The sequence below is a fragment of the Amyelois transitella genome, chromosome 23 (assembly GCF_032362555.1).
Source record: "Amyelois transitella isolate CPQ chromosome 23, ilAmyTran1.1, whole genome shotgun sequence".
Classification (NCBI taxonomy): Eukaryota; Metazoa; Arthropoda; class Insecta; order Lepidoptera; family Pyralidae; genus Amyelois; species Amyelois transitella.
Genome location: NC_083526.1, coordinates 1,552,679 through 1,579,094, shown reverse-complemented (window position 1 = coordinate 1,579,094; position 26,416 = coordinate 1,552,679). Strand labels below are relative to the sequence as shown.

The 26,416-nt window shown below is 36.8% G+C and overlaps 4 protein-coding genes across 4 annotated transcripts in view; 2 read left to right on the top strand and 2 right to left on the bottom strand.

Annotated features, from left to right (window-relative positions):
* The window catches only part of LOC106140027 (large neutral amino acids transporter small subunit 1), a 36,787-nt gene extending 35,656 nt beyond the window's left edge, over positions 1 to 1,131 (bottom strand). The window contains exon 1 of the mRNA XM_060951002.1: positions 997 to 1,131. Coding sequence (XP_060806985.1) covers positions 997 to 998 — 2 coding nt within the window. The 5' untranslated portion in view covers positions 999 to 1,131. The remainder of the gene's footprint in view (positions 1 to 996) is intronic.
* Positions 1,132 to 1,991: 860 nt separating this feature from the next.
* Positions 1,992 to 13,394, top strand: LOC106140170 (NADPH-dependent diflavin oxidoreductase 1). The gene is made up of 7 exons (XM_013341731.2): positions 1,992 to 2,453; positions 2,781 to 3,076; positions 3,224 to 3,407; positions 9,262 to 9,482; positions 10,355 to 10,627; positions 11,356 to 11,582; positions 11,935 to 13,394. The coding sequence occupies exons 1-7, from the start codon at positions 2,069 to 2,071 to the stop codon at positions 12,155 to 12,157; spliced, it is 1,809 nt and encodes a 602-aa protein (XP_013197185.2). The 5' UTR covers positions 1,992 to 2,068; the 3' UTR covers positions 12,158 to 13,394.
* On the top strand, positions 4,583 to 8,088 carry LOC106140178 (U3 small nucleolar ribonucleoprotein protein IMP4). The gene is made up of 6 exons (XM_013341743.2): positions 4,583 to 4,881; positions 5,082 to 5,244; positions 5,497 to 5,629; positions 6,586 to 6,724; positions 7,114 to 7,235; positions 7,873 to 8,088. Exons 1-6 carry the CDS (start codon positions 4,695 to 4,697, stop codon positions 8,062 to 8,064), a joined length of 936 nt encoding a protein of 311 aa, XP_013197197.2. The 5' UTR covers positions 4,583 to 4,694; the 3' UTR covers positions 8,065 to 8,088.
* Positions 13,395 to 14,827: 1,433 nt separating the features above from the next.
* LOC106140187 (THO complex subunit 3) lies at positions 14,828 to 25,964 on the bottom strand. The gene is made up of 7 exons (XM_013341753.2): positions 25,655 to 25,964; positions 25,165 to 25,286; positions 21,225 to 21,360; positions 20,039 to 20,142; positions 18,960 to 19,121; positions 16,274 to 16,374; positions 14,828 to 15,033 (listed from the first exon to the last, which is right to left on the bottom strand). Exons 1-7 carry the CDS (start codon positions 25,850 to 25,852, stop codon positions 14,873 to 14,875), a joined length of 984 nt encoding a protein of 327 aa, XP_013197207.1. The 5' UTR covers positions 25,853 to 25,964; the 3' UTR covers positions 14,828 to 14,872.
* Positions 25,965 to 26,416: the final 452 nt, after the last annotated feature.

Sequence of the window (26,416 nt, the reverse complement as noted above, 5' to 3'; positions counted from 1 at the left end):
TATTATAATTAAATCAAATTAATACTAAAGCTAAAACTACTTATAAAAAAGAAAGAAAAAAGATGATAAAAAACTAAAATTTAATTTACAAATTGTACAGTCCCTTCATAGCATCAACATGCGGGAGTGTGCCCAGAAGGCTGGCAGCATTGCCAGCTTAAAATATTATATATTTAAAAAAATAAGAGGTAACAAATAATCTTACTTTCGCATTTATAATATTAGCTTGTATTAAATTTGAAGAGAGAGGCTTATAAACTTGGGATTCTTCTTTTAGGCGATGGGCTAGCAACATGTCAATATTTGAATCTCAATTATATTATCAAGCGATAAAGCGGAATGTGGCCTATCAGTCTTTCGAAGACTATTGGCTCTATCTATCCCGCAAGAGATATAGACGTGACTAACTGTACGTATGTATTGAATTCGGATACATTATCAGCCGTCCCGTAGGCTTCAGAGCTTTTATTCTGCCATGAATGCCATGAAAACTGCTAAAGCGAACATACCTAAGAGATTTTTTTTATAATTTTTAAGCCCAGCACGCCTGTCGTATTGCTACATGACTTTCAGACATTCTTTTTTTTATCGACTCTTTATCTATAGAAGAGAAGCAATTCTCCTGTTTCTAAATTTCCTAATTAGTCAAAAACCAACCGATTAAACAGACCAATACAAACCTATCGATAAATTTATCTAAAGCATCTTAAAATTTCACGCTATTGATTGATGCAAGTCATACATTAAATTGCTTATTATTTATAAATATATCGTTAATGTAAGCGATATGTAAAGTAAACTTTCGCGATAAATCTGTTGCCTGATGATATTGTTATCTTTGAACGCCCTGTGAACCAAGGGTCACATTAATTTGATATAAGTTTATTTCTGGATAAAAATAAATACAACCTTACACAATTACATATAAAAAGAGAAATGCAAAATGTCTACTTTAATTTTTTTATGATTTTTAATTAAATTAAATTAATTACTTACATTTTAGTTGGGTGTTTCAAATTATTTTTGTTGCACAAAAAATATAATTTTATTAACTAAAAGGTCACTGCACTGACTTTTCCCGCGTTTTTCGAGTCGAGCGACTAAGCCCGCCAAATGGACCCGCGAGACTGCCGTGCGCCGATTACGAGAGGGATAGAAAATCAACCTTGTGTGTGTGTGATAGAGAAAAGCAATAACTTGTAGGTATTGAACGGGATTTGAAAGGCTGGAAAAGAGAAAAGAGGGTTGAAATTATTGTTCATTTGGACCCTCAGTTTGGAAAGTACGTAAAGAGGAAATAAAAAATAGTTTTTTTTTTATTTTACAATCTACACCTGAATTATTATTTCGACGAAAATACATGAATAGTTTCTGAAGCTTAAAAAGAGTAAAAATGATTCGTCGATTCCATAGAAAAAAGTTATTTTAATTCCATCTAGTAACACAGCACAACTGCACTTCGCACAAAATTCATGTTGCTTACGAAAGACAGGAATATTATGGAACTAGATATTAAAAAATTGTACTTTTCTATACATTTCAGTTAAGAAAATAAATTTGTTCTTTAAAAAGATTTATAAATTTTATTTCTGCCGACTGGTTCCCGACCTTTATAATAGAACCAGTCCATCTCCTTCCTATGGATGTTGTAAAAGGCGACTTAGGGACGACATATTTATCTAGTGCAGCTTTTACGATGATCCAAAATAGATTAGATTCCTAAGTCCCAAGAAGTTGTTTCATGTCAAAACCAGACTTAACTAATTCAGGATCGTGATCAAAAAGCGCATTCCGGTGCTCCTCTCCAGAGGGGCGAAGATGTAACCGGGATTAACATCAGAAGGAAGAAGCAAAGAATTAGATAATAAGTACACTAATTTTGATATTGCTATCTCATTATTAATGTGTGGCTGCATACATATTTTTATGGACAAGTGTTGGACTATCAAAAAAAATTAAAGTCAGCTGATTGTAGTTGATTAAATCTGTCATCTGTCATACAGTTTATTCATTTTGTAAATCATTTCGACTTCATTTCTTTTAAAATATGTAATAATAATAAACAAACATGAAGGAAATGGGCAGAATTCTTGTATTATACGGTAGCCAAACTTTCACAGCGCAAGAAATCGCTGAGCGAGTATGGAGATCGTTAAAATTACTGGGTTTCCGTGGGCCGGTACAACCCATGGATGACTATCCCATTTCCCGTTTGATTCACGAAGAATATGCTATATTTGTGTGTGCTACGACTGGCCAGGGCGATGAGCCGGATAATATGAAGAAGTTTTGGAAATTTCTACTAAGGAAAAGCCTTCCGGCTAACTCTTTAGTGCGCCTCAAATTTGGTGTTCTTGGTTTGGGAGATTCATCCTACTCGAAGTTCAATTTTGTCAGCAAGAAGCTACAAAAACGTTTAATACAGTTAGGAGCTACGCCTCTCATAGATATTGGTGAGAAATTAATAATTTTTACATAATGCTCAAGCAAAAGTTTTAAAAAACAAAAGAGTAATAAACTAATATGATATTCGATATTATTATAAAGGACCTTGACCTTGATTAAAGTATTCATGAATGAATTTCGCTAAAATTTTTATGTAGATTAAGATTCAAAAATAGCCTAGTAAGAATAGAATATAGCCTAAAACTTCTTTACCTTTTCTTGCTCCAAACTAAAAACTAAATTTCCTTATTTAAGTTTATCAACCATACTGAATTTATTCAAAGTAGAATAATATTAAACCCATATATAAATGTTAACACATATTAATGTTTCAGGCCTCTGTGACTACCAACATGACCTCGGTCATGATGCCGTATTACTACCATGGCTGAAAGAATACTTTGCAATCATTAAACAACACTATCCGCACATACAAACAGACAAATTGGGAACCAACTTCATTCCGCGATGGAAAGTATCTCTACTCAGAGACAAGAAAGAAAATGATGAACTTGTAGAGAATAACACTGTAGATATTTATTACGGAAAAGGGATAAAAGATAATTATTTAGATGCGGTACTTTTTGCAGTCAACAAAAATGAGAGGACAACAGATGAATCACATTTTCAGGTACTTTTGAGCATATGGTTCAATTAGGCATTGGTCTGTATCTAAACAGCTTCACATCGAAAACTTTAACTTTTAGCTTTCCTCTTTTTTGTCTAATAATATTGTAGAATATATATATTTTACAGACATTTTCATGATCTTTTTCAGGATGTTAGATTTTTGACATTCCAAACATTACAAGATAGAAAATTACAGTATGTGCCAGGAGACATTTTTAATATCAGACCGCGCAATAGCAAAGAGGATATTGATGATCTTTTTGGTATTTTTGAAACACACAACCTTGATATTAAACCACATTACAAATTATTAGTTGAAGAAAGTTATGAAGGTTGGTATGTTATAAAACAAGTAATAATTAAAAATATATATTTTTATATTTATAATAAATCATTCAAAATTACAAAATTTACCTACTTACATACATACATACATACATATGGTCACGTCTATATCCCTTGCGGGGTAGACAGAGCCAACAGTCTTGAAAAGACTGAATGGCCACGTTCAGCTATTTGGCTTAATGATAGAATTGAGATTCAAATAGTGACAGGTTGCTAGCCCATCGCCTGAAAAAGAATCCCAAGTTTGCAAGCCTATCCCTTAGTCGCCTTTTACGACATCCATGGGAAAGAGATGGAGTGGTCCTATTCTTTTTTGTATTGGTGCCGGGAACCACACGGCACTTTAACATACCTACTTTAACATTTTTATAACAGCTGATAAATTTCTTCATACAAGTAAAAAACATTCAAATCTGCAATTTTTTCTGTTCCGATCGTACAAGTTAATCAAAGGACGGTACGAAATTCTGTACCAAATAGGCACAGTAAATGGCAACAAAGGCTGTTCCACAGAATCGATTTTATCTTGTTCTAAATACATACATACATACATACATAAAATCACGCCTCTTTCCCGGAGGGGTAGGCAGAGACTACCTCTTTCCACTCTCATTTCCACTGCATTTATTCTGCTTTCATGCTTCTTTTGCCATACCCAACTTTCACTCCCATACATTAATGTCGGGACCAACACGCCCCTGTGCACAGCCAGTCGAGCCTTTTTGGATAGTTTCTGACTGCTCATAAAGGCATGCAAAGCTCCATTCACCATGTTCCCCGCGTTCACTCTCCTTTCAATATCACTATCATACTTGCCATCTGATGTAAACTTTGATCCTAGATATACAAACTCTTTCACTTGCTCCACTTTTTCTCCTCCAATCAAAATATTACATGCTGTCATTTCTTTCTCCATTTCAAAAACCAGTGTTTTAGTTTTACTTGTTCTAAATCCCATAAATAAACCGAAACACGAGTCTTTCCTTACAACATGAGGCTCTGTTCTATCCCTTATCTATTGGAGACGTGCTAAAATTAACATTGATAAATTTTTTTAAAAGAAAGAAAAAAGATACAAACTAATTAATTTATTTTTTTTATTATAAGTGGAGCGAAATCTAAACGCCTAATGTCATCGGGAAAATAACACATGACATTTCGTGACGTCACTGTTATTTGTGTTCTGTTGTCAAATGTTAACACATGCAGGCGAAAGCGTGTTGTTTACTTCGTGTTAAAATTAATTTAAATATCTAAATTACACAAATATCAAAATGCTTCGGCGGCAGGCGCGTTTGCGCCGTGAATATTTGTACAGAAAATCAGCGGAAGACAAACAGAAAAGTATACAAGCAAAGAAAGATCAGTTGAAACGGAGTTTAGAAGAAAACATTCCTATTCATGGCGATTTGAGGAAAGAAGCGATCGCTTTACAGAAAAGGATAGAGTTTGAGGATAAAGGTAAGCTTATTTAATGATAATTTAATGTTACACATAGAAAATTTTTACTAACCTAACTTTTATCTTTTTATCATCAAAAACATAACCTACCCATTTTTTTTTATTATGCCTAGCGTGACTGAATGTAGCTACTTACTAGCTTCTAATAACTTTCTCTAGACACTTGTGCACAAATTTATTAACTGATATTTTTACACAAGGTCCTGAGCGTGCGGCCATCATAGGAGGCTTTAGTGGTGGAACCAACACCCTTAACTCTCAAGATGATGAGTACAGGTACGCTGGTGTTGAGGATCCCAAGATCATGATCACAACGTCTCGGGAACCCAGCGCCAGGCTCAAGATGTTTGTCAAGGAACTGAGGTAAATAAATAAAATAAATTTTATTTTATTAGTATTTACGTCTTATACTCTTAGGTATAAAATCAATGTTATAATTTCAATAAATCAACACTGTGTGTTCAACAATTCAATCACCTACTCCAGCGCTTTGAAAGCAGTAGTAGATATAATTTAAGTGATGTGATGTCAATCCAATATCAAATTTTGCGAATAATAATTCTATTCTATCAATATAATTAGTGGAAACATGTTAAAAGTATAATATTTTTTCAGGTTAATATTCCCTAACAGTCAGAGGATGAACCGAGGTGGCTACGAGATGTCTCAACTGATACATGCATGCAAGGCTAATGAGGTCACTGACTTTATTGTGGTACATGAGCACAGAGGAGTTCCTGACAGTTTGGTAAGTTAAAGCAATTGGTGTGGCAACTCCTTCATCTTCCTCCTGGCTTTAGTCCCGGTTGCATCCTCACCTCTCTGGAGAGGAGCCCGGGGTATGACTTTGACCATGGAGCCTGGATTGGGTGAGTCAGGTTTTTACACGAAGCAACTCCTGTCTGACCTCTGCAAAATTTACAGTGGAACCTAACCCCTATTGGATCAATCATGGTTACACATTCTGTTGCCTGAATGTGCAGGTTTCCTCATCAAGTTTTCCCTCACTGTATGATTTCTGAGTAGTTTTATTTGAAATTAAGAATATGCAAACAACTACATAGGCGCATCTGAAAAATCTTTCTTCCCTTGAGAATACGTTGTTTTCCCGCGTAAAGTAAAGTAGTCTGTTCTTTCTCAGGTCTCAAATTATCTGATTTTAATCTTTCTCATTGCATTACACTATTTTAAAATAATACAGGTATTAAACGCGCATGTTACTTTCATTATCTCCATACCATATTTCATCCAAATCGATTCAGTAGTTAAGGTACATATGAAAGCGTAACTTGTGTTACGAGATACTAACTCAACGATAATATATTTTATAATAAATACTTTTATATATATATTATGTATATATATAAACATCCAAGACCCAGGCCAATCATAAAAATTTCGTTTCTCATCATGCCCTGGCCGGGATTTGAACCCAGGACCTCCTACCGCTGCGCCACTGAGGCCGTCAAGTTTCTTTCGCATTTTTTACATATATTTGTATGTGTTGTCTATTAAACTTACCTTTTTTTATAATACGAAACGTCAAACGTAATGATGTTGTCATGTAGTTTTCGAAAAGATTGAATCAGTCACAATGTAGTTTTTGCACCTTTCCACAATTTGTTTGACTCAATATTCCTAGCCATTACCCAAGAAACCTCATCATCTTTCCAGTATGGTTTTATGGTATGTATGTGTTTACAGGTGATCTGCCACCTGCCCCACGGGCCCACGGCGTCGTTCACGCTGTCTGGCGTGGTGATGAGACACGACATCCCCGACATGGGGCCCATGAGCGAGCAGTACCCGCATCTGGTCTTCCACAACTTCAAAACTGATCTTGGTAAGTGTTTTTCTTTTTTATTAATTTCTTGTTTCCTACATATACAATCATGTTTAAATCCCTAGTGGAGTGGATAGAGCCAACAGGCTTGAACAGGCTGACATAGCCACGATATAATGAATTATAAAGATTAGGCTTAGGATAGGCTTACTTGGGGTTCTTACTTACTGGGGGACTATAATCCAAAAGTGTGTACACTCTTATTATACTACAATTATTATAATTATTACACAAAATCAAATGAAAGGTATTTATTCTTAAAAATGTTTACACGAGTGTAGAAGATGCAGCGAAAAAATACGATAGCAGTTTAGTAAACATTTTATTATTTAATTATAATTAATTTTATTAGTAAAATAATAGTATAGTACCTAAAATTTTATTTACAGGGCTCCGAACTAAGAGCATACTGAGATATCTTTTCCCCGTGCCAAAACCGGACTCGAAACGCGTGATCACTTTCGCCAACCACGACGATTATATATGTTTCAGGCAACACACATATAGAAAGGTATATATTTTAATTATTTTATTAAGTATAGACTTAATAGCTAAATATGTATAACCTTACCTAACTAAACCAGTCAAAAACCCGAAATCATGACGATTATGAGAAATAAATTTGGAAAAAGCCGACTTTTGAGCAAAAAACACGGAAATATGAGGGATGTCTACTGCATTCAGCTGTGAGGCTTAATGATAGAATTGAGATTTAAATAGTGACAGGTTGCTAGCCTACCGCCTCAAAAGAAGAATCTCAAGTTTTTTAACCTTAGTCGCCTTTTACGATATTCCCAAGAAATGGAGTGGTCCTATTCTTTTTTTACAATGGTGCCGGGTACCACACGGCACATTTACTCAATCTCACTCAATTAAAAAAAATCATTAATATTACGCGCGATTTCTTTAAAAATAAGCAAAACACATATACTATTGCTTCTTGTGTTTATCATTCCGATATGTTTTCTATGTAAATAGGCAAAATTCTAGGCAAATAAATAAAATTAAATGTGAAATACTGAAAAAAAAGAGAAAATATTTTTCACGTTATTATGTTATGGGTCGCCTGGAGTTTCCCGCCAAGTCTAACTTTATAAATATTCGTTCGTGGCGATGTTTGTAAACTTTTATTTTTTTTTTGTTTTCAGGCAGGCAAAGATATAGAGCTGACAGAAATTGGACCCCGTTTTCAAATGAAACTTTACGAGATAAAATTGGGAACATTGGACGCCTTGCCCGCCGCTGACACGGAATGGGCTTTAAGGCCTTACATGAATACAGCTTCCAAGAGAAGGTTCCTCAGCGATGAAGACGGCTGGCAGGAGAATGAGGATGAATGATAAATAAATATATATTTTTTTATAAATAAATGTCTCTTTATTTTATGAAGCTCGGTCCGTGAATATTTTGTTGTGTTGTGAAACCAAAAGATTTGACAATTATTAAGCGATATGAGGTATCCTATAATAATGAATAAAGCCTTCAAGTCTCGCTGGCGATCGTAAATTCACCGATTGCTATTTGCTACTGCACTATAAAAGTTAACGCGGTACGCACTTAAATCGCCTATATTAAGACACAATAAGGAAAATAATAAGGATTCTAATTTAAAGTGAAAGCGGCCGCCGTTGTGCATACATCCATAAAATCACGCCTCTTTCTCGGAGGGGTAGGCAGAGACTACATCTTTACACTTGCCACGATCTCTGCATACTTCCTTGGCTTCATCTTATCGGTTCTTGACCTGACCCTTTGCCAGGACGTCGTTAATTTGATCAAAATACGTTCGTCTAGGCCTATCCTCTCCGACCTTTCCCTCCACACTCTTCTTGTATATTTTCTTCGTCAAATTTATTGAAGAATATTACTATTTCACATGATATACTCTTTCTGGAAAAATGTATCCTTATATGTCAGTTCAAATTCAAAATTTTTATTTATTTTCATATCGCTTAATAACTGTCAAATCTTTTGGTTTCACAACATTGGTTGACGTCAAATAAATTACTTAAAACAATGTTTACTGCTGCTTCCAAACCGTCAGTGCAGAAGAAGCGGTAACAAACTGCACTGCAACATTTTCTTCAACACCATCAACTTCACAACTATCCAAACTTAGAGTACCTACTTAATACTTTTTTAAACCGTTATCATTGTACATAACTTTAACTCACCATTATCTTATGCGTGAACTCTTTGTACGTAAGTACTCGTACCGAAAATAACGAAATAACACAGCTGCAGCAAAATGAGAACAATAGGCAGGAAAATGAGAAATAAATATATATTTTTTTAAATAAAACTTGTCTTATTTTATATTTTCGTTACCCAACCTTACAGCGCAAAAATTCCCACTTTGACATTTTCAAGACAATATGAATAGTTTTTTGCCTCTACTTTTTAGCCGCCATCTTTGTTTAACCAATGTGAGCGAAGCGCCTCTAAGAGTATCTAAGTTATAATAATATTGTGCCTCACTCAGTAGTATTATTAATTTATATATTGTATGTTTTTTGTTATTTTCCTCAAACTTACAGACATGCCAGTGCCAGATTACCTAAGGGAACCCCTAACGATGTACGAAATAGCGTCACAGTTCTGGGACCTCAACGCGTACCCGACGCAATACGTCTTCTCTCTTCTAGCTTTGGTATCCGATGATAAGCTAGAGAGAGACAAATGCATCGAGCTGAGCTCGCCTGAGGGTCAGGAAGATTGGCTCAATTATTGCAGGAGGCCTAAACGGACTATTTTAGAGGTAGATTTTTTATTACATGTGAATTAATATTAAATCAATATTTATTACAGACTTATCATTTGCCAACAGCTCAAACTGCGTAAAAAGAAACAGTAAGAGTTTATGTTGGTTATATTAAAGATATATATAATGATGTCTATATTCCTTGCGGGGTAGACAGAGCCAACAGTCTTGAAAAAACTGAAAGGCGTTCAGCTGTTTGGCTTAATGATATGATTGAGATTTATGATTTTAATAGTGACAAATTGCTAGCCCGTCGACCAAAAGAGGAATCCCATGTTTACAAGCCTATCCCTTAGTCGCCTTTACGACATACATGGGAAGGAGACGGAGTAGTCCCACTCTTTTCTATTGGTGCCGAGAACCACACGGCACGTTATATATGTAAATTAAAGATGATTATCTGTTTGATATTATTGCAAAGACGATAAATATGGGTCAAAATTAATTTGCTATTACGAAATAATAAAGGTAACCTTAGTTTACTAGCCTAGTTGAATAAAAAATCATCTATGCATATAAAATCTATGTCTTATCTTTCCTCCCACTCAGTCTCCGTCTCACTCTAAACCGAGAAAATAAGCCCCATAACAGAAATAATAAGCCCCACAAAGCTACCCAGAGGTAACCATCAAATTTGATAAAATATTTCTATCCTAAGTTAAAAGATACCTACAGCTGAATGTTGCTTCCGTGACTGCTGGCTCGGTCTACACCGTAAGGTAAAAAGACGAGAAAGGTGAATATACCTACATATAAATAATCTTAGTGTAATATCAAACCTTAGTGGTTTCGCTATGCTAAGTTAATACCTACTTAATGTTTTGAAAGATCTTTCATACAATAATAAAAAATATCTATGCAATTTTTAGGTACTACACGACTTCCACAGATCAGCATCAAAACTAACAATAGATGTGCTCTTCGAGTTATTTTCATCAATAAAGCCTCGTTCCTTCTCAATCGCCTCCAGCTGTTTGCCCAGCAGTGGCCAAGTGGACCTGCTAGTAGCCGTGGTCAAGTATTACAGTAAGCTTAAGAAGCCAAGACTGGGCCTGACCTCGAATTGGTTGAAAGATTTGCAAATTGGCGATAAAGTTTTCGGATGGATCAAAAAAGGGACGTTCAAGTTTCCTGTGGATTTGGTGAGTTCTATTTTTTTGCTAACTAATACTTAGTAATAATAATATAATTACGTCTATATCCTTTGCGGGGTAGACAGAGACGACAGTCGCACAAATACTGATAGGCCACGTTCAGCTGTATGGCTTAAAGATGGAATTGAAATAGTGACAGGTTGCCAGAGCCTCGGCCTAAATAAGAATCACAAGTTTATTAGTCTATCTCTTAGTCTCCTTTTACCGGTTGGGCGCATTATGTCTAATTCGCAAAATGACCAATAGTCCAGTTCGCAATTAGTCCAGGCAACTGGACATAATGCGCCCGAACGCCTTCTACGACATCCATGGGAAAGAAGAGCGGTTCTATTCTGAAGTGCCGGGAACCACACGACGCTTTAAACTGATAAAAATAGTTAGGTAATGTGTGTTACGAATGAAAAGAAGGGGAAAGAGTTACCTGTAAACATTGATATTTTCCCTTTCTGACTGATTGACCTGAAATTTAATAAATAAGTAGGCATTTTTAGTTTTGATGATAACACAATTCCTATGTATTATAGTAATTAAACAATATTTTAGTACTTAAACAACTTCAAGATGGCCGCCGCCACAAAATGGCGGATTGTCATACAATTTTTAATTAGGTATTATTACTAGGCCTTAATGAGATCGTCATTAAGGCCTAGTAATAATACCTAATAGATACTATAAAATAATATAAAAATTAAAGCTCTTTGTATTTTCTATTTCAGAAAATACCACATATTCTAATCGGTCCTGGTACTGGAATTGCGCCCTTCCGCAGTTTATTACAAGAACGAGATTACAACAACACGTTGGACAAAAACATTATGCACCTTTTCTTCGGCTGTCGGTATAAGAACAAGGATTTCCACTGCAGAGAAGAGTTAGAGAAGTGGGAAAGAGATGGAAAACTCTCATTGTATTGCGCTTTCTCTAGAGATCAGGAGGACAAAGTGTGAGTATTGGATACTAGCTTTTGTATTTGTCTTCCCTTCTATGGGAATGGCGAGAAATATAAGAAGCACTTGTTATTTCTGAAGGTGTAGATTGCAGTGCAAAATTTCATTGAAATCGGTCAATCAGTTTTAGATAGTCTTCTTCTTGTTCTTCTTCTTTCAAAGGAGCCCAAGGTGCGCTTTTTATTACCATGATTTTGGATTGGGCGATCTATGGATTATGGTTACACGTCCAATTGCCTGAATGTGAAGATTTCCTCACAATGTTTTTCCACGCCGGTTTAATAAGTTTAATGATTTGTTAGAAACAAAAAGATACCCATGTTCTTAACTTTTGTTTTAATTTTGCAGATACGTACAACACAAAATAGTAGAAAACGCGGACCTACTATGGCGACTCATAAACGGCGAGAAAGCGTCTATTTTTATATCTGGCAACTCCAAAAACATGCCCGACAACGTGCGAGAGGCGTTTATAGATGTTTTTCTGAAGGCCGGCTTGGCTGAAGTCGAAGCTAAACAGTTGATGAAGGATCTAGAAGGTTCTGGCAGGTTGCAGGTGGAGACTTGGTAGTTAGCTTTCAATTAATTTTCCTAACAGTAGTACAATTTATAAGTCTGCGCAAGCGCAACCTACCGCCGAATCAAACCGAATGAAAACTCAATAGAATAACGACCTTATTACAAGTACATTAAACTTGAAATCCTAAATGTCTCGTGCTGTCTCGCTCATAATAGCGGACAGTTCAGTTAGCGGGTTAAAATTGCGCGCTCTGATTGGCTCAACCGCTCAAATATTTTCGATGTAACTTCTAAGGCCCAGGTGTGATATGAGTTTTAAATAACAGGTTTCTAATGACTTGGTTAACGGTGTTGAGACATGTTTATTATTTGGGAATGTAATTCCAGAAATGGGTTCCTATAGGAAACAGTGCTACAGGTACCTTATCCATTTCACGAGAAAATTACAGGAAAACTTATTTCAATATAGGTAGGTACATCAATTTCTTACGTAAAAAGGAAAAGAATAAGTGTTCCCAATTATGTTAATTTTCCATTAAATTTCAACCTGGCGCACGTCCTCTTTAAATATTCTTCCTCTCTCTCATCTTTGCGTGTCCCCAGTTGCACCCTCCACCGCCATACTTCGGGCCCAGGGTCCGCTTTTGACCTTTATATCTGCCCCTCTCTGATATATAATGCTGGCTAGTTGACATATCTTCTTGTTGGCGTGTCGATATTATGACTGGACATCCAGTTTACAATGGAAGGATAGGCAGTAGCCAGTAGCTGTACATGGTGGAATTGGGGTAATAATCGACTTGACATCACTTTTTCTTCTGCCTACCTCTTCTATCTGGGCCCAACGCAGATCAATTCAACATTTATGACCAGGATATAAAATATCCTATAGTCAGATCTTGTATTAAATTTAAGGAAAATTTCATCAAAATTTGTTAATCAGTTTCGAGAATTTTTGTTCTAATGAGTTTTGCAATAACAAACATACAATTTATTCGTTTTATGTAAGTTATATTTATTAATATTGATGAAGATATTATTGATAGTACAAAGTCTTTTAAAAATGTTTAAGAATGACACCTATCGGCGAATATAAGAACTAAGTATTTGTTAACGGGTTAAGATGCTATTTTAGTAGAGAAATTATTATTTTTTGGTGTATTTTGTGTAATTTAAAAAAAAACTGAATTGTGATTTTAATTAATAATGAATATGTGCATTTTATAAATGCACTAAAAGTTGTAATCAACACAATTTAGTGAATAAAATAAAACAAAGTAATGGCTGAGTTTTTCTAAATATTTTTATTACAAAATATCTTATCCTAAAACACAGTATTTACAAATTTTGTATAACTTTGAAATATTGTAGCTCTTTACACATTTCAAGTAGCGTATAATAGTATTAATTCAGTCATCATTGAAATAGTAACGGGTTGCTAACCCATCGCCTAATAGAAGAATCCCATGTTTGTTATCCTTTGATAGACTTTTACAATCTGCAAGAGAAACATATTTACGACATCCATAGAAAAGCTATGGAAGTCCTATTCTAAAGGAAACAGCTATATAGGGCCACTTTTATTACATAAATTATTTTTTCCTAATGTTCTTTGGCATAATGGATTTTACGCATAATTGATTTTTGGCATAAAGGTAAATGTTATGCCACATTTACTGTTAGGCTACGTTAGGTTAGTTATGCTTTAAATAGTTATGCGTAAACCATTATGCGAAAGAACGTTATGTTTAAAAATCATTATGCCATAATATGGTATGCTACATAATATTATGGCTCAATTTCTTATCTCAGTTCTACTTAGAATTGAGATTCAAATAGTGACAGGTCGCTAGCCCATCGCCTAAAAGAGGAAACCCAAGTTTATAAGCCTATCCTTTAATCGCCTTTTACGACATCCATGGGAAAGAGATGCGAGTGGTCCTATTCCTTTTTTGGTATTGGTGCCGGGAACCACGCGTTACTGGTGCCGGGAACCACACGGTACTAATTCTATCCAGAATTGGAGATGCCCCACAGTTTGAGGTTGCCGGCGTCCCGCTTCCTCTCCGGGGGCTCCTTGTCCTCGCACGCGAACTCCTCAAGGTTCCTGGCGGGGTGCCACGCTACAGTACACGTCTATATCCCTTGCGGGGTAGACAGAGCCACCAGTCTTGAAAAGACTGATAGGCCACGCTCAGCTGTTTGGCTTTAAGATAGAATTGAGATTCAAATAGAGACAGGTTGCTAGCCCACCGCCTAAAAGAGGAATCCCAAGTTTATAAGCCTATCCCTTAATCGCCTTTTACGACATCCATGGGAAAGAGATGCGAGTGGTCCTATTCCTTTTTTGTATTGGTACCGGGAACCACGCGTTACTGGTGCCGGGAACCACACGGTACTAATTCTATCCGGAATTGGAGATGCCCCACAGTTTGAGGTTGCCGGCGTCCCGCTTCCTCTCCGGGGGCTCCTTGTCCTCGCACGCGAACGCCACCAGGTACCTGGCGGGGTGCCACGCCACGGTACACGTCTATATCCCTTGCGGGGTAGACAGAGCCAACAGTCTGATAGGCCAAGTTCAGCTATTTGGCTTTAAGATTGGAATTGAGATTCAAATAGTGACAGGTTGCTAGCCCACCGCCTAAAAGAGGAATCTCAAGTTTGTAAGCCTATCCCTTACTCGCCTTTTACGACATCCATAAAAAGAGATGGAGTGGTCCTATTCCTTTTTTGTATTGGTACCGGGAACCACCGCACGGTACTAATTCTATCCGGAATTGGAGATGCCCCACAGTTTGAGGTTGCCGGCGTCCCGCTTCCTCTCCGGGGGCTCCTTGTCCTCGCACGCGAACGCCACCAGGTACCTGGCGGGGTGCCACGCCACGGTGAACGTGGACGCTTGTACAGGAATCTCGGCTACCTTCTCGCCTGACCAACGGGCAATGAGAGATATTGTGAACGGGAGAAATAAAATAAACTACAACGTTTTTGTATGAAAGAGTACAAAAATAAATACATATCTACACACATACATATAATCACGTCTATATCCCTTGCGGGGTAGACAGAGCCAACAGTCTTGAAAAGACCGAATGGCCACGTTCAGCTATTTGGCTTTAAGATAGGACTTGAGATTCAAATTGTGACAGGTTGATAGCCCATCGCCTAAAAGACGAATCTAAAAGAAGAAGAAGTTTATAAGCCTAGCCTTTAGTCGCCTTTTACGACATCCATGGGAGAGATGGAGTGGTTCTATTCTTTTTTCTATTGGTGCCGGAAACCACACGGCGAAAAATAAATAAATAAATATATACGGGACAAATTACACTGATTGAGTTAGCCTCGAAGTAAGTTCGAGAATTGTGTTGCGAGTTACTAACTCAACGATATTTTTATAATAAATACTTATATAGATAAACATCCAAGACCCAGGTCAATCAGAAAAGTTATTTTTTCATCATGCCCTGACTGGGATTCGAATCCCGGCCAGGGCATGATGAGAACTTTGTGTAGAAGATTGGCCTGGGTCTTGGATGTTTATCTATATAAGTATTTATGTGTGTGTCAGTTTTAAAAATTAGTTATTGTTATATTTGTTTTGTGTCTGTAGCACTAAAAAAAACAAAATTAAAATCACTACATGTAAATTACTAATAAAGTTTATTTTCTTTAAACTATTTTCTTTGTCTGTATATCTCGAAAAGTTGTGGATTTTGTTCCTGGTTGAATTGTTGGTAAAGATTTTCTAAGGAAGGTTTATATCTACATATAAATACTACACGTGCAAAGCCGGGACAAGTAGGTAGTCTATATATATATATATAGTTTTGTGTGTGTTTTGATAATAAAATATTTATAAATATACTAGCTGTCCCGGCAAACGTTGTTTTGCCATAAAAATTATTTTTAGTTTAAAAAAAATGTTAAGGGTGGACAACCCTTAACACTTAGGGGTATGAAAAATAGATGTTAGCCGATTCTCAGACCTACTGAATATGCATGCAAAATTTGGTTAAAATCGGTAAAGCCGTTTCGGAGGAATACGGAGACAAACATAACACGAGAATTTTATATATAAGATTTCGAATTGTCATTTTATATGTCTCTCTGTAAAAAAAAACACAAACATAAGTAAAGCATTTCGTTTTCTTGAAATATGAAAACTTACCAGTCTCCGTGTCTCCAATATCTATTATATGGTCTTCGCTGGCGGACGCTAGTAGTCTTCCGTCGAAGCTGAAGGAGAGCGTGCGTACTGGCCACTCCAAACTGTGGACAAATATACATACATACATACATATGGTCACGTCTATATCCCTTGCGGGGTAGACAGAGCCAACAGTCTTGAAAAGACTCAATGGCCACGTTCAGCTATTTGGCTTAATAAACGATAGAATTGAGATTCAACTAGTGACAGGTTGCTAGCCCATCGCCGAAAAAAGAATCTCAAGTTTGTAAGCCTATCCCTTAGTCGCCTTTTACGACATCCATGGGAAAGAGATGGGAGTGGTCGTATTCTTTTTTGTATTGGTGCCGGGAACCACACGGTTATGGTGAACGGAACGTCTGATGGTGACGGGAAAAGTGGAGGGGGAAAGGCCTAGAGGCCGTAGTCCAAAGCGATGGTCGGATCAGATCTCTGAGAGGTTGGAAACACTGATCAGCGCCGCGCTACACCAAGCGACGGGTCGCAGCCAGTGAAAACTGTTGGTTGACAGAGTCAGAAGTCACGATACTCAGTAATGAGTAACCGATTAAGAAGAGAGAGGGAACGGGGAAGACTGTATGTTTTATACTTATAAGACGGTCAATATAACTCACAGGATAGGCTTACAAACTTGGGATTTTTTTTAGGCGATGGGCTAGCAACCTGTCACTATGTGAATCTCAATTTTATCTTAAAGCCAAATAGCTGAACGTGGCCTATCAGTCTTTGCAAGACTGTTGGCTCTGTCTACCCCGCAAGGGATATAGACGTGACCATATGTATGTGTATGTATGTACGGTCGCGTTCATAATTGCAGTCATAGTTCGCAAAACTTTATAGCTTGCACTCACCGCTGTCACTCACACATTCACACAAATAACACAATAAACAACAAGCGGTAAAGCGTTGGGTAACGCGCCATCAAGAAGAGGGTAGTGTAAGTAAAAGTCGCCGCGCAGCGGCCGTCGTCCGCTAATCAACACAGCGACACGCCACACAGCGGAGATCCATGGTGGATCAGTACGAAAATAATGGCTTCATACCGACCAGAACATTTGCGGAACAGTTCGACACATCAGTGGTTACTGTTGTTAATTGCACCGTGAGGGACTACACCACAGACAGCCAGCAAGAAAGCCGTATTTATCCGAAATAAATAAGCAAAAACATTTAGAATTTGCTCGGCAGTATTTGGATTTTGACTGGAAAAAAGCAATATTTACGGACGAAAAGTTCGTTTACGTCATCGCAACACGGTAGGCTTCATTTATGGCGAAGAAATGCAACTCGGTATGAAGAAAAAATATTGGGCCAAAGATGGAGTCTGGACGCATATCTGTAAATATGTGGGGCTGGATGAGTGCTGCTGGACCTGGGGAACAGGTGTGGATAGCAGGACGCGCTACAGCTGCTCATTATGTGCAAGTGCTGGACGAAACCATGTTACCAACTGTGCGGTGTATTTATCCGATTGATGATATGCCAACAATATCATTTGTGCAAGACAACTGCCCTGTGCATCGAGTCCATATAGTGCGTGAAAGGTTCTGCCAGTTTATATTAAAACCACTAATTACTTAGATAGTATTTTAAGGACAGCTTCAATATCTTTTCTTTATGAAAACGAATAATTAAGCTGTAACCTTAATAACAGGAGATAAGTAGATGATATAATTAGTGTAATATGCTGTATGTATAGCTTTATATAATCATCGATATGTAAACAAAACTATAGGTAAACTGTTTCAATAAAATTTACTAATTTTAATTATTGAATGTTTTATTTTGATCCCTCTTGTTTAATATTTCTTGCTGATTTTCGTGTTTGAAGACGCGGGTATTGTAATTCTTAGATATCAGTTAGTTAGTTAGTCAGTCAGTTACTTAGTTCAAATGGCACCTTGAAACATTAAAAATTGTCAGTAACACAATTTTTTTTTAAATAGACAAAAAAAATCCTTGTATAACTTCGGAATCCAAGTAACGCTAGTAACTAGAACAAGCGAGTGTGAGCAAGCGAGATTATCTAATATATCTTAGATCTCACTTGCTCACACGAAGTAATAAGGAACCACTACCTATGTTAGGGACGTGTGCAGACAAACTTTCAACCTTATCGAATTGACATAAGTCTGGCAGTCGCAGGCTTCTCTCTATAGGCAAATCTTATGCAAATAATGAGAGACGACGATATCTCGATCGACAATTATCGGGCCCAGTTCGGCCATCGTTGATTACCGTCTCTTTCTGTTTTGTTTTGTTATATGTCATAGAATAATAAACTGTTTTACTTAGTATTCATTGGTATTAAAGACCGTATTCATTTGATGGAATATTTATTCTTTTTAAATATGCATGTGTGTGTGTATCTACTGGAACCACAGTGCACGCTATTTTAACCCGTAAGAATTTTAAAACTATGACTGCAGATATGAACGCGATCGTACATACATATAGAGGAATCCCAAGTTTATAAGCCTATCCCTTAGTCGCCTTTTACGACATCCGTGGAAAAGATGGAGTGGTCCTATTCTTTTTTGTTATGGTGCCTAACCACACGGCACTGCCGGGAACCACACGGCACTGCCGGGAACCACACGGCACATTATATATATATTATATGTATGTATGTATGTATATAACTCACCGAGAGAATACCCTTAGACAGGCGAGCTCGTGGGTGTCCCACAAGGAGACGAGGGCGTCAGCGGAGCCCGTGGCGAAGTACCGGCCGGTGGGGTCGTGCTCGATGCAGATGCAAGTGCCGGGGTGAGCCTTCAGCACCGTCTGGAGTTCCAGTGTGGGGTACCTGGAATAAATTGTACGTACATTTTTATAGTAGGTAGTCTCTGCCTACCCCTCCGGGAAAGAGGCGTGATTTTATGTATGTATGTATGTACATTTTTATACTTATAACTGATATTAAACTTTCAATTCTATCATTAAGCTAAACAGCTGAACGTGGCCTGTCAGTCTTTTCAAGACTGTTGGCTCTGTCTACCCCGTAAGGGATAAAGACGTGTTCATATGTATGTATGTATGTATTAAACTTTCACGTTGTATTGTACAATGTGCTATAACATATTACAATGATTCAGGACCACAGATCATTGTAATATGATTCGAAACTTCCGTAGTAAAATAAAGGTACGTTATGTTATGAGAGCGTTAAATACCTGTTTAATAGTATTTTTATAGCTATACTTAATTTTTTTTACCGGAGTTTTTATATAATGTACATTTATTTTGAATAAGAACACTCTAAGTCTTTCCCATGGATGTCGTTAAAGGCGACTAAGAGAAAGGCTAATAAACTTGGGATTCTTCTTATAGGCGCGATGGGCTATCAACCTGTTACTATTTGCATCTCAATTCTATCATTAAGACAAACAGCTGAACTTGGCCTATTAGTCTTTTCGAGAATGTTACAAACATATAAGTAAGATAAGTCAAGTCTAATCAATCAATATATGTCACCGGATAATAACAAGAACTGCAAGATTATAAACTTCCAAAAGAAATTTATAAACTTTCGTATGATTCTAAACTTGCAAAACTAATACGTAAATAATAAGTAAGCAATAACCAAACAACATTGCGCTCTGATAGGTTGAATGTTATTTTAGGCGATATAAAAAAAAATTGATCACTCATCTTTCCCTTTTTTCACATTTATAATTTTAAAAAAATAACTAAGTACAACATAAATAGTAGGAAAGAACTCACGTCATGATATGAACACAGCCGAGTCCATTGGTCAAGTAAAATAAGTCGGAGGAGAGATTCCATGAGATCTCGTTCACTTCAAAGTTGAATTGCTCTTCTGTCACCTGAAATTAAGATAAGATCATTGTCATCATTCATCTTAGTGCATGTCCTGATCCAGCTTGTTCCTTTTCATGCAGAGTATTTAACGGCCTCTGTGGCGCAGCGATAGTGTGCTTGTCTGTGACACCGGAGGTCCCAGGTTCGAATCCCGACCAGGGCATGATGAGAAACGATCTTTTTCTAATTGGCCTGGGTCTTAGATGTTTACCTATATAAGTATTTATTATATTATAAAATATAGTATTTTTGGGTTACTAGCTCGTTACTCAAGTTTCGAACTTACTTCGAGGCTAACTCAATATGTGTCATTTGTCCCATAATTGTTTAGAATGTAAACGTGTATTAAAAGATAATAAAAAAAAGAGAATTAATTTTTAGGCAATAAGTTTGCGGCTTTTCAGTATTTAAATCCTAATACAAGGCCGGGTTGAACGTGGCTTTTGAGTATTTACGAGTTTGTTTCCTTTATGTAATATGACTCTTTTAGCTCCACACTCAAAAGGTAAAAACGGGACCCCATTACTCAATGTCTTTCACCAGGCTAGTTCTAACAAACCGTGATAGCTAAACAAATATTAAAAAGTAAAAAAAAAATTCATTATGGTGGGTCTCCAATGGAGGTCTCCATTGGAGTCGAATCCATCCAATACGAATCTTTTAGCAAATTATTTCGTTATTTTACGCTGAATATCAATAACAATAACAGAAAAACAGAAATAAAAGAATTATGAAATGTGGCTCAAATACAACTAACACAATTTTTTTTATAGACACTTGGTCGGTTTTTATGATACATTTATACTAATATTATAAAGCTGAAGAGTTTGTTTGTTTGAACGCGCTAATCTCAAGAACTACTGGTGCGAATTAAGTAATTCATTTTGCGTTGAAGATACCATTTATCGAGGAAGGCTTTAGGCTATATAACATCACGCTGCAACTATAAGGAGCAAAGAAATAATGGAAAATGTGAAAAAAAAAAACGTGTAAAATTATTCATCCTTGAGGGCTCAAATGATGCCCAAAATAACTATTCCATGCGGACGAAGTCGCAGCTAGTTATTAATAATGGAAAATGTTTTACCACTTTATAAGTCTTAGTGTCAATGAACGAGACGAGATCCTCTTTGTTTCCAACGGCTATAGTGCTGCCATTGGGCGACCACGCTATGTTGATGTTCTCTCCTTTGGTGGGTATGACTGCCGCACACTTGTGTGACCTGCAAGCAACGGACTTTTAAATTTGACATTATTTATTTATTTATTTATTTATTTATGTACACAAAATTATATACAGGAGCATTTATTACAATAATTCTAGTACAAAGGTGCTACTTATTTCACAAGAAATCTCTTCCAGTAGACCCATGAGAGGAAAGATGAATTTTAGAGCGGTATGGCGTGTGCATAAATAACGTTTAACATATTTAACTAAACATACATGCTAGTACTTAAATAAATGACAGTAATAAACTACATAAACATACCAATATAAATATAATATATATAAGTCTATTTGGAGAGATAATAGTCTTTAACTCGTCGTTTGAATGAAGAGAGAGTTTGGGAATCGCGAATATCATGCGGTAAGGAATTCCACAGTCGTACAGCATGAGTAGAGAAGGAGAAAGAGTAGAAGGAAGTCTTGTGGGTAGGAATAGTAAGAATGGTGCGCAAATGGGATCTGCAAGGAGAATTAGACGAATGACGGAAAGAGAAACGATCTTTAAGATAGGAAGGAAAGGCGGGATTAAATAAAATATTAAAAAGAAGACAGAGAATGCGAGTATTTCTACGAAAGCGAATGGGAAGCCATTTCAGCTTAGTACGGTAAATGGAAACATGATCGTATTTTCTTAAGCCAAAAATGAAACGGATACAGAGATTTTGTAACCGTTCCAATTTATCCAGTTGCTCCTCTGTGGCATCAAGATAGCACGCATCAGCATAGTCCAGAATAGGAAGAATCAAACTCTGCATGAGAGAGACCCTTGTTTGAAAAGGTAGGAAATATTGAAGGCATCTTAGAGTATGAAAAGAGTAGTAGATCTTACGACTAACCTCCTTAATATGGGCCGACCAGTTAAGGTTTGAATCAATAGTAAGACCAAGGTTCCTTGCAGATTTGGTGAATTCAATTGGAGAACCATTATAGTACAGGCTTGGCAGTATATCAATGTTGATTTGATTGCACATATAATAACTACCAATTATCATAGCCTTAGATTTGACAGGATTAACCAAGAGACCATAACACTTCGCCCATTCAGAAACCCGATCAAGTTCCGCATTCATCTCCGCAATGGCTGTCAAGGAGTCTTTCTCTTTAAAATGACAATATATTTGTAAATCATCAGCGAAAAGATGATAATTGCATGTCAGTAGTTTAGAGACTGATGTTATAAATACCGAAAATAGCAACGGCGAGAGTATACCGCCCTGAGGCACACCAGCACTAAGTTTACACCAATCAGAAACCGACTCACCAACACGGACAAGCTGTGATCGATCGCGAAGATATGAATCAAACCATGATAGGGAAGACGGAGAGATATTACTTGACCGCAGCACGCCCAACAAAACGTCAAAGTCAATAGAATTAAATGCACTAGTGAAATCCAGTAACACAATCAAAGTGAGTGACTTATTTTCCATTGCCCAACGGATGTCGTCCGTTACATTAATTAGAGCGGTGGTTGTGCTATGTCCAGGTCTGAAACCAGATTGAAATGGGCTAATAAGATTATTTTTATAGAGAAATGAAGAAAACTGGTTGTGTGAAAGATGTTCAAGAACTTTAGAGAGGTATGGTAAAATAGATATAGGACGAAGGTCAGAGAAGGATGAAGGATTAGAAGTTTTTGGCAATGGTATAACATTAGCCCGCTTCCAAGCCAAAGGAAACGTACCCGATGAAAATGAATAATTAAAGATGTGAGTTAGTACTGGTAGTAGTATGGGTAAAAGTAAACTGATCATCTTGGAGCATACTAAGTCGTTTCCCACTGCATCAGAAGAAATATGTTGAATAGCTTTAGTAACGTCATCTTGAAGAACTGCAGAAAACTCAAAGGCAGGATAAGTGGGGGTGGGTATATCTAATAATTTGGAGAGAGTAGCAGATTTAATAGTTGGATCTAAAGTTATAGGGGGATGTGAGAAATGTTTATTGAGATCATTAAGGTTAAAATGAGAGAAAGTAGAAGAAGAGGATTTTCCCACACCAACAGACCTCAAAAATTTCCACGTCTCGGCAGGGCTTCGATTCACAAGCGATTCGTGGAAGTAACGTCTCTTGGCGTCACGACATGAACGACTACACCGGTTGCGAAGCATCTTGTAAAACTGCAAATTACGTTCAGACGGACATCTCTTATATCGCCGTTTTGCTTTATCCCTGCGTGCCATCCACTCCTTAATTTCCAAAGTAAGCCAAGGGGCAGGTTTATGTTTTACTTTGACACGACGCAATGGTGCATGGCTGTCAAATAATGTGAGAATCATGGTGTTGAGAATTTCAATTTTATTGTTTATATTATTCTCATTGAAAATTAAGGTCCAATCAATGGTCAATGAGTCCCTAGTCAATGCCTCCACGTCAATACCCTTGAAATTTCGGACAGTTCGGTACTGTAACTTACGCTTAGGGGCACGAATCAGGTATGATAAGTAAAGGAGATCGTGATGTGAAAACGGAGCAGTAAGTTGACCATGACAGGCGACATTGTCAAGAGAAGAGGTAATTATAAGGTCTAACAGGGATGGGACGATGCCCGGTGCATGATGTGTTGTTGAAAGTGGTAAGATATTCAAGTTATAAGAAGACACAATGTTTTGAATTTGAAGGGAACGAGAATCGTTTTTAATGAGACACGTATTAAAATCACCCATTATAACAATGTGTTCATAGATGGGACGAAGTTCATCTAAAAGAGAATCAAATGTACTGAAATAATTAATATGGAGACTAGGAGAATAAAATACCGCAAGAAGTATTTTAGCGTGAAGCATATTCAATTCAAGGAAAATAAATTCAGCAGTTGCTGAACAAGTGGAGGGGGAACTGCGTAGAATTTTATAGGGAATTGAATTTCGGATGTAAACAGCGACACCACCACAAGCTGCACCAACTCTGTCATTGCGAATAAGGTTAAAATTATTTAAATCGACAAGAGAAGAATGTAGTGAGGGTTTTAGGAAAGATTCCGAAACAAGTATTGCATCTAAATGAGCACAATCAAAAGAGGTTACGAAATCTGGGAAATGACCAAGGATACTTTGTGCATTTATATGTACAATATTAAAATTTCGAGGATAGTCAGAAAAAATCCTAGACAGATCATCGCATAATAGCTGTCCAGGTGTGAAATCCGTATCCGCACTGAGAAAACTACAAGAAGAAGACGAGCAAGAAAAATAACTCTCGTTAATATCCATAAAAAGACAATTAACAAAATATTAATAATTTAACAAAAAAATAATAATAATATTATACAACAAACAACATAAAACAATAAATAACATTCTTTTTCAAGACTATCGCTATCAACATTTCAAAAATTCCTAATTATTGGGCTTACACATATGTACATCATTGTTTTAGAATTGAATAGATTTATTGTCAAAATTGGATACAAGGTATAACTTATTGACGTCACATCACTTTATTATAACTACTACCGCTTCCAAAGCGCATGTGTAGAAGAAGCGGCGGAACAAACTACACTGCAGCATTTTCATCGGACATCAATTTACAAATATAGATCTCTTAAATCTAAATCGTGGATGAATGCACAATGTCTACTTTAAAAAACATGAATGAATGAAGAACTAATTATATCGATAACTTAAAAAGTTTTTACTGTATAGGTACAATGTGCATGTAATTTAAGATTTATTTTTATAAATTGACTTGTAAATTTAATCAGTCATTTCGAGAATGTTGACTCTGTCTACCCCATGAGGGATATAGACGTGACTATTTGTATGTCTATGTGTACACTCAAATGCATGAATAAAATCACCTTGTATCCCATATCCTCACAGACTTGTCGCCGCTGGCAGTGCTGAGCAGGTCAGGGTGAGACGCATGCCAGCACAGCTGATCTACTGATCCGGTGTGGCCTCGGAACACAAAATCTTGGACCTGCAAGAGATTATATGGAGTTATATATAATAATTTTTATATAGAGTAGAGACTAAATCTTTCCACTTATCATGACCCCTGCATATTTTTTACATACATACATATGGTCACGTCCATATCCCTTGCGGGGTAGACAGAGCCAATAGTCTTGAAAAGATTGAATGCCCATCGCCTAGAAAAAAATCCCAAGTTTGTTTGTAAGCCTATCCCTTAGTCGCCTTTTACGATATAAATTGGAAAGAGATGGAATGGTCCTATACTTTTTTGTATTGGTGCCGGGAACCACACGGCACTACATACTTTTTACCTACAGTTCAAATTGATACTGGTGCAAACATAACCTCAAAATGGAACATAAGTATACTCACCAATCTGCTCCTCTCAAGATTAAAGGTCACTACACTCTTGTCATAGGATCCCGACGCCAGTTTCCTGCCATCACAGGACCAGCCAACTGAATGTACTTTGGAAGTATGGGCTACATATTCGCGCACAGAATTATGTGATGCAAAGTAACTCCGTAACTCTGCTAAATCTTCTATAGGAGTTTGTTTAGGTTCCTTCATATTTATAATAGGATTAACTTTACTCCTTAACTACTGCTTAATATTGGTTTATAATCAAAAATAATACACTAAACAAACACAACGAATGACCAACCGGCAGCGTTGTATTACGTTTATTTTCCCTATTTGACATTGACCTCAGTTAATGTCAATTGTACTTTTTTAACATAGACGATGACAACCATTTCTACACCCACAGCATAAATATCATTGTAGTTTATATTTTACTAACGGCTTTTGTTATCAAAAAAACATGCTTTAACAAAATTTATCATACCTCAGTGCGCTCAATAGCACATCAGTAGCATGGATTTCGTATAAATTCTCAACACTTCATAAATAAGACCACTCGATGTTGTTAGAGAAGACTAGGGAATCAATGTTAAGTATAACATTCCATGCCGGTCTGACGAAAAAAAGCAAAAAAAGAAAGTAAAAACTTTTGGGCAATGGGCTGGCAATCTGTTACTGTCTGAATCTCAATTCAGTCATTAGTCTTTTAGCTTAACGTGAGTTTTTGAGTCTTTTCAAAACTCCTTGACTCTGTCTAACCCCTATTCACTG

Bases quoted from the DNA above. Each gene is read 5' to 3' on its own strand.
- LOC106140170 (XM_013341731.2), top strand. From the start codon at position 2,069: ATGAAGGAAATGGGCAGAATTCTTGTATTATACGGTAGCCAAACTTTC. The intron at 3,408-9,261 runs GTTGGTATGTTA...TCAAACTTACAG, and splicing joins AGTTGAAGAAAGTTATGAAG to ACATGCCAGTGCCAGATTAC. The intron at 10,628-11,355 runs GTGAGTTCTATT...TTTCTATTTCAG, and splicing joins TCAAGTTTCCTGTGGATTTG to AAAATACCACATATTCTAAT.
- LOC106140187 (XM_013341753.2), bottom strand. From the start codon at position 25,852: ATGAAGGAACCTAAACAAACTCCTATAGAAGATTTAGCAGAGTTACGG. The intron at 19,122-20,038 runs GTGAGTTCTTTC...AATTTATTCCAG, and splicing joins GGCTGTGTTCATATCATGAC to GTACCCCACACTGGAACTCC. The intron at 15,034-16,273 runs GTAAGTTTTCAT...CCCGTTGGTCAG, and splicing joins TATTGGAGACACGGAGACTG to GCGAGAAGGTAGCCGAGATT.
- LOC106140178 (XM_013341743.2), top strand. From the start codon at position 4,695: ATGCTTCGGCGGCAGGCGCGTTTGCGCCGTGAATATTTGTACAGAAAA. The intron at 4,882-5,081 runs GTAAGCTTATTT...TTTTTACACAAG, and splicing joins GATAGAGTTTGAGGATAAAG to GTCCTGAGCGTGCGGCCATC. The intron at 6,725-7,113 runs GTAAGTGTTTTT...TTTTATTTACAG, and splicing joins CAACTTCAAAACTGATCTTG to GGCTCCGAACTAAGAGCATA.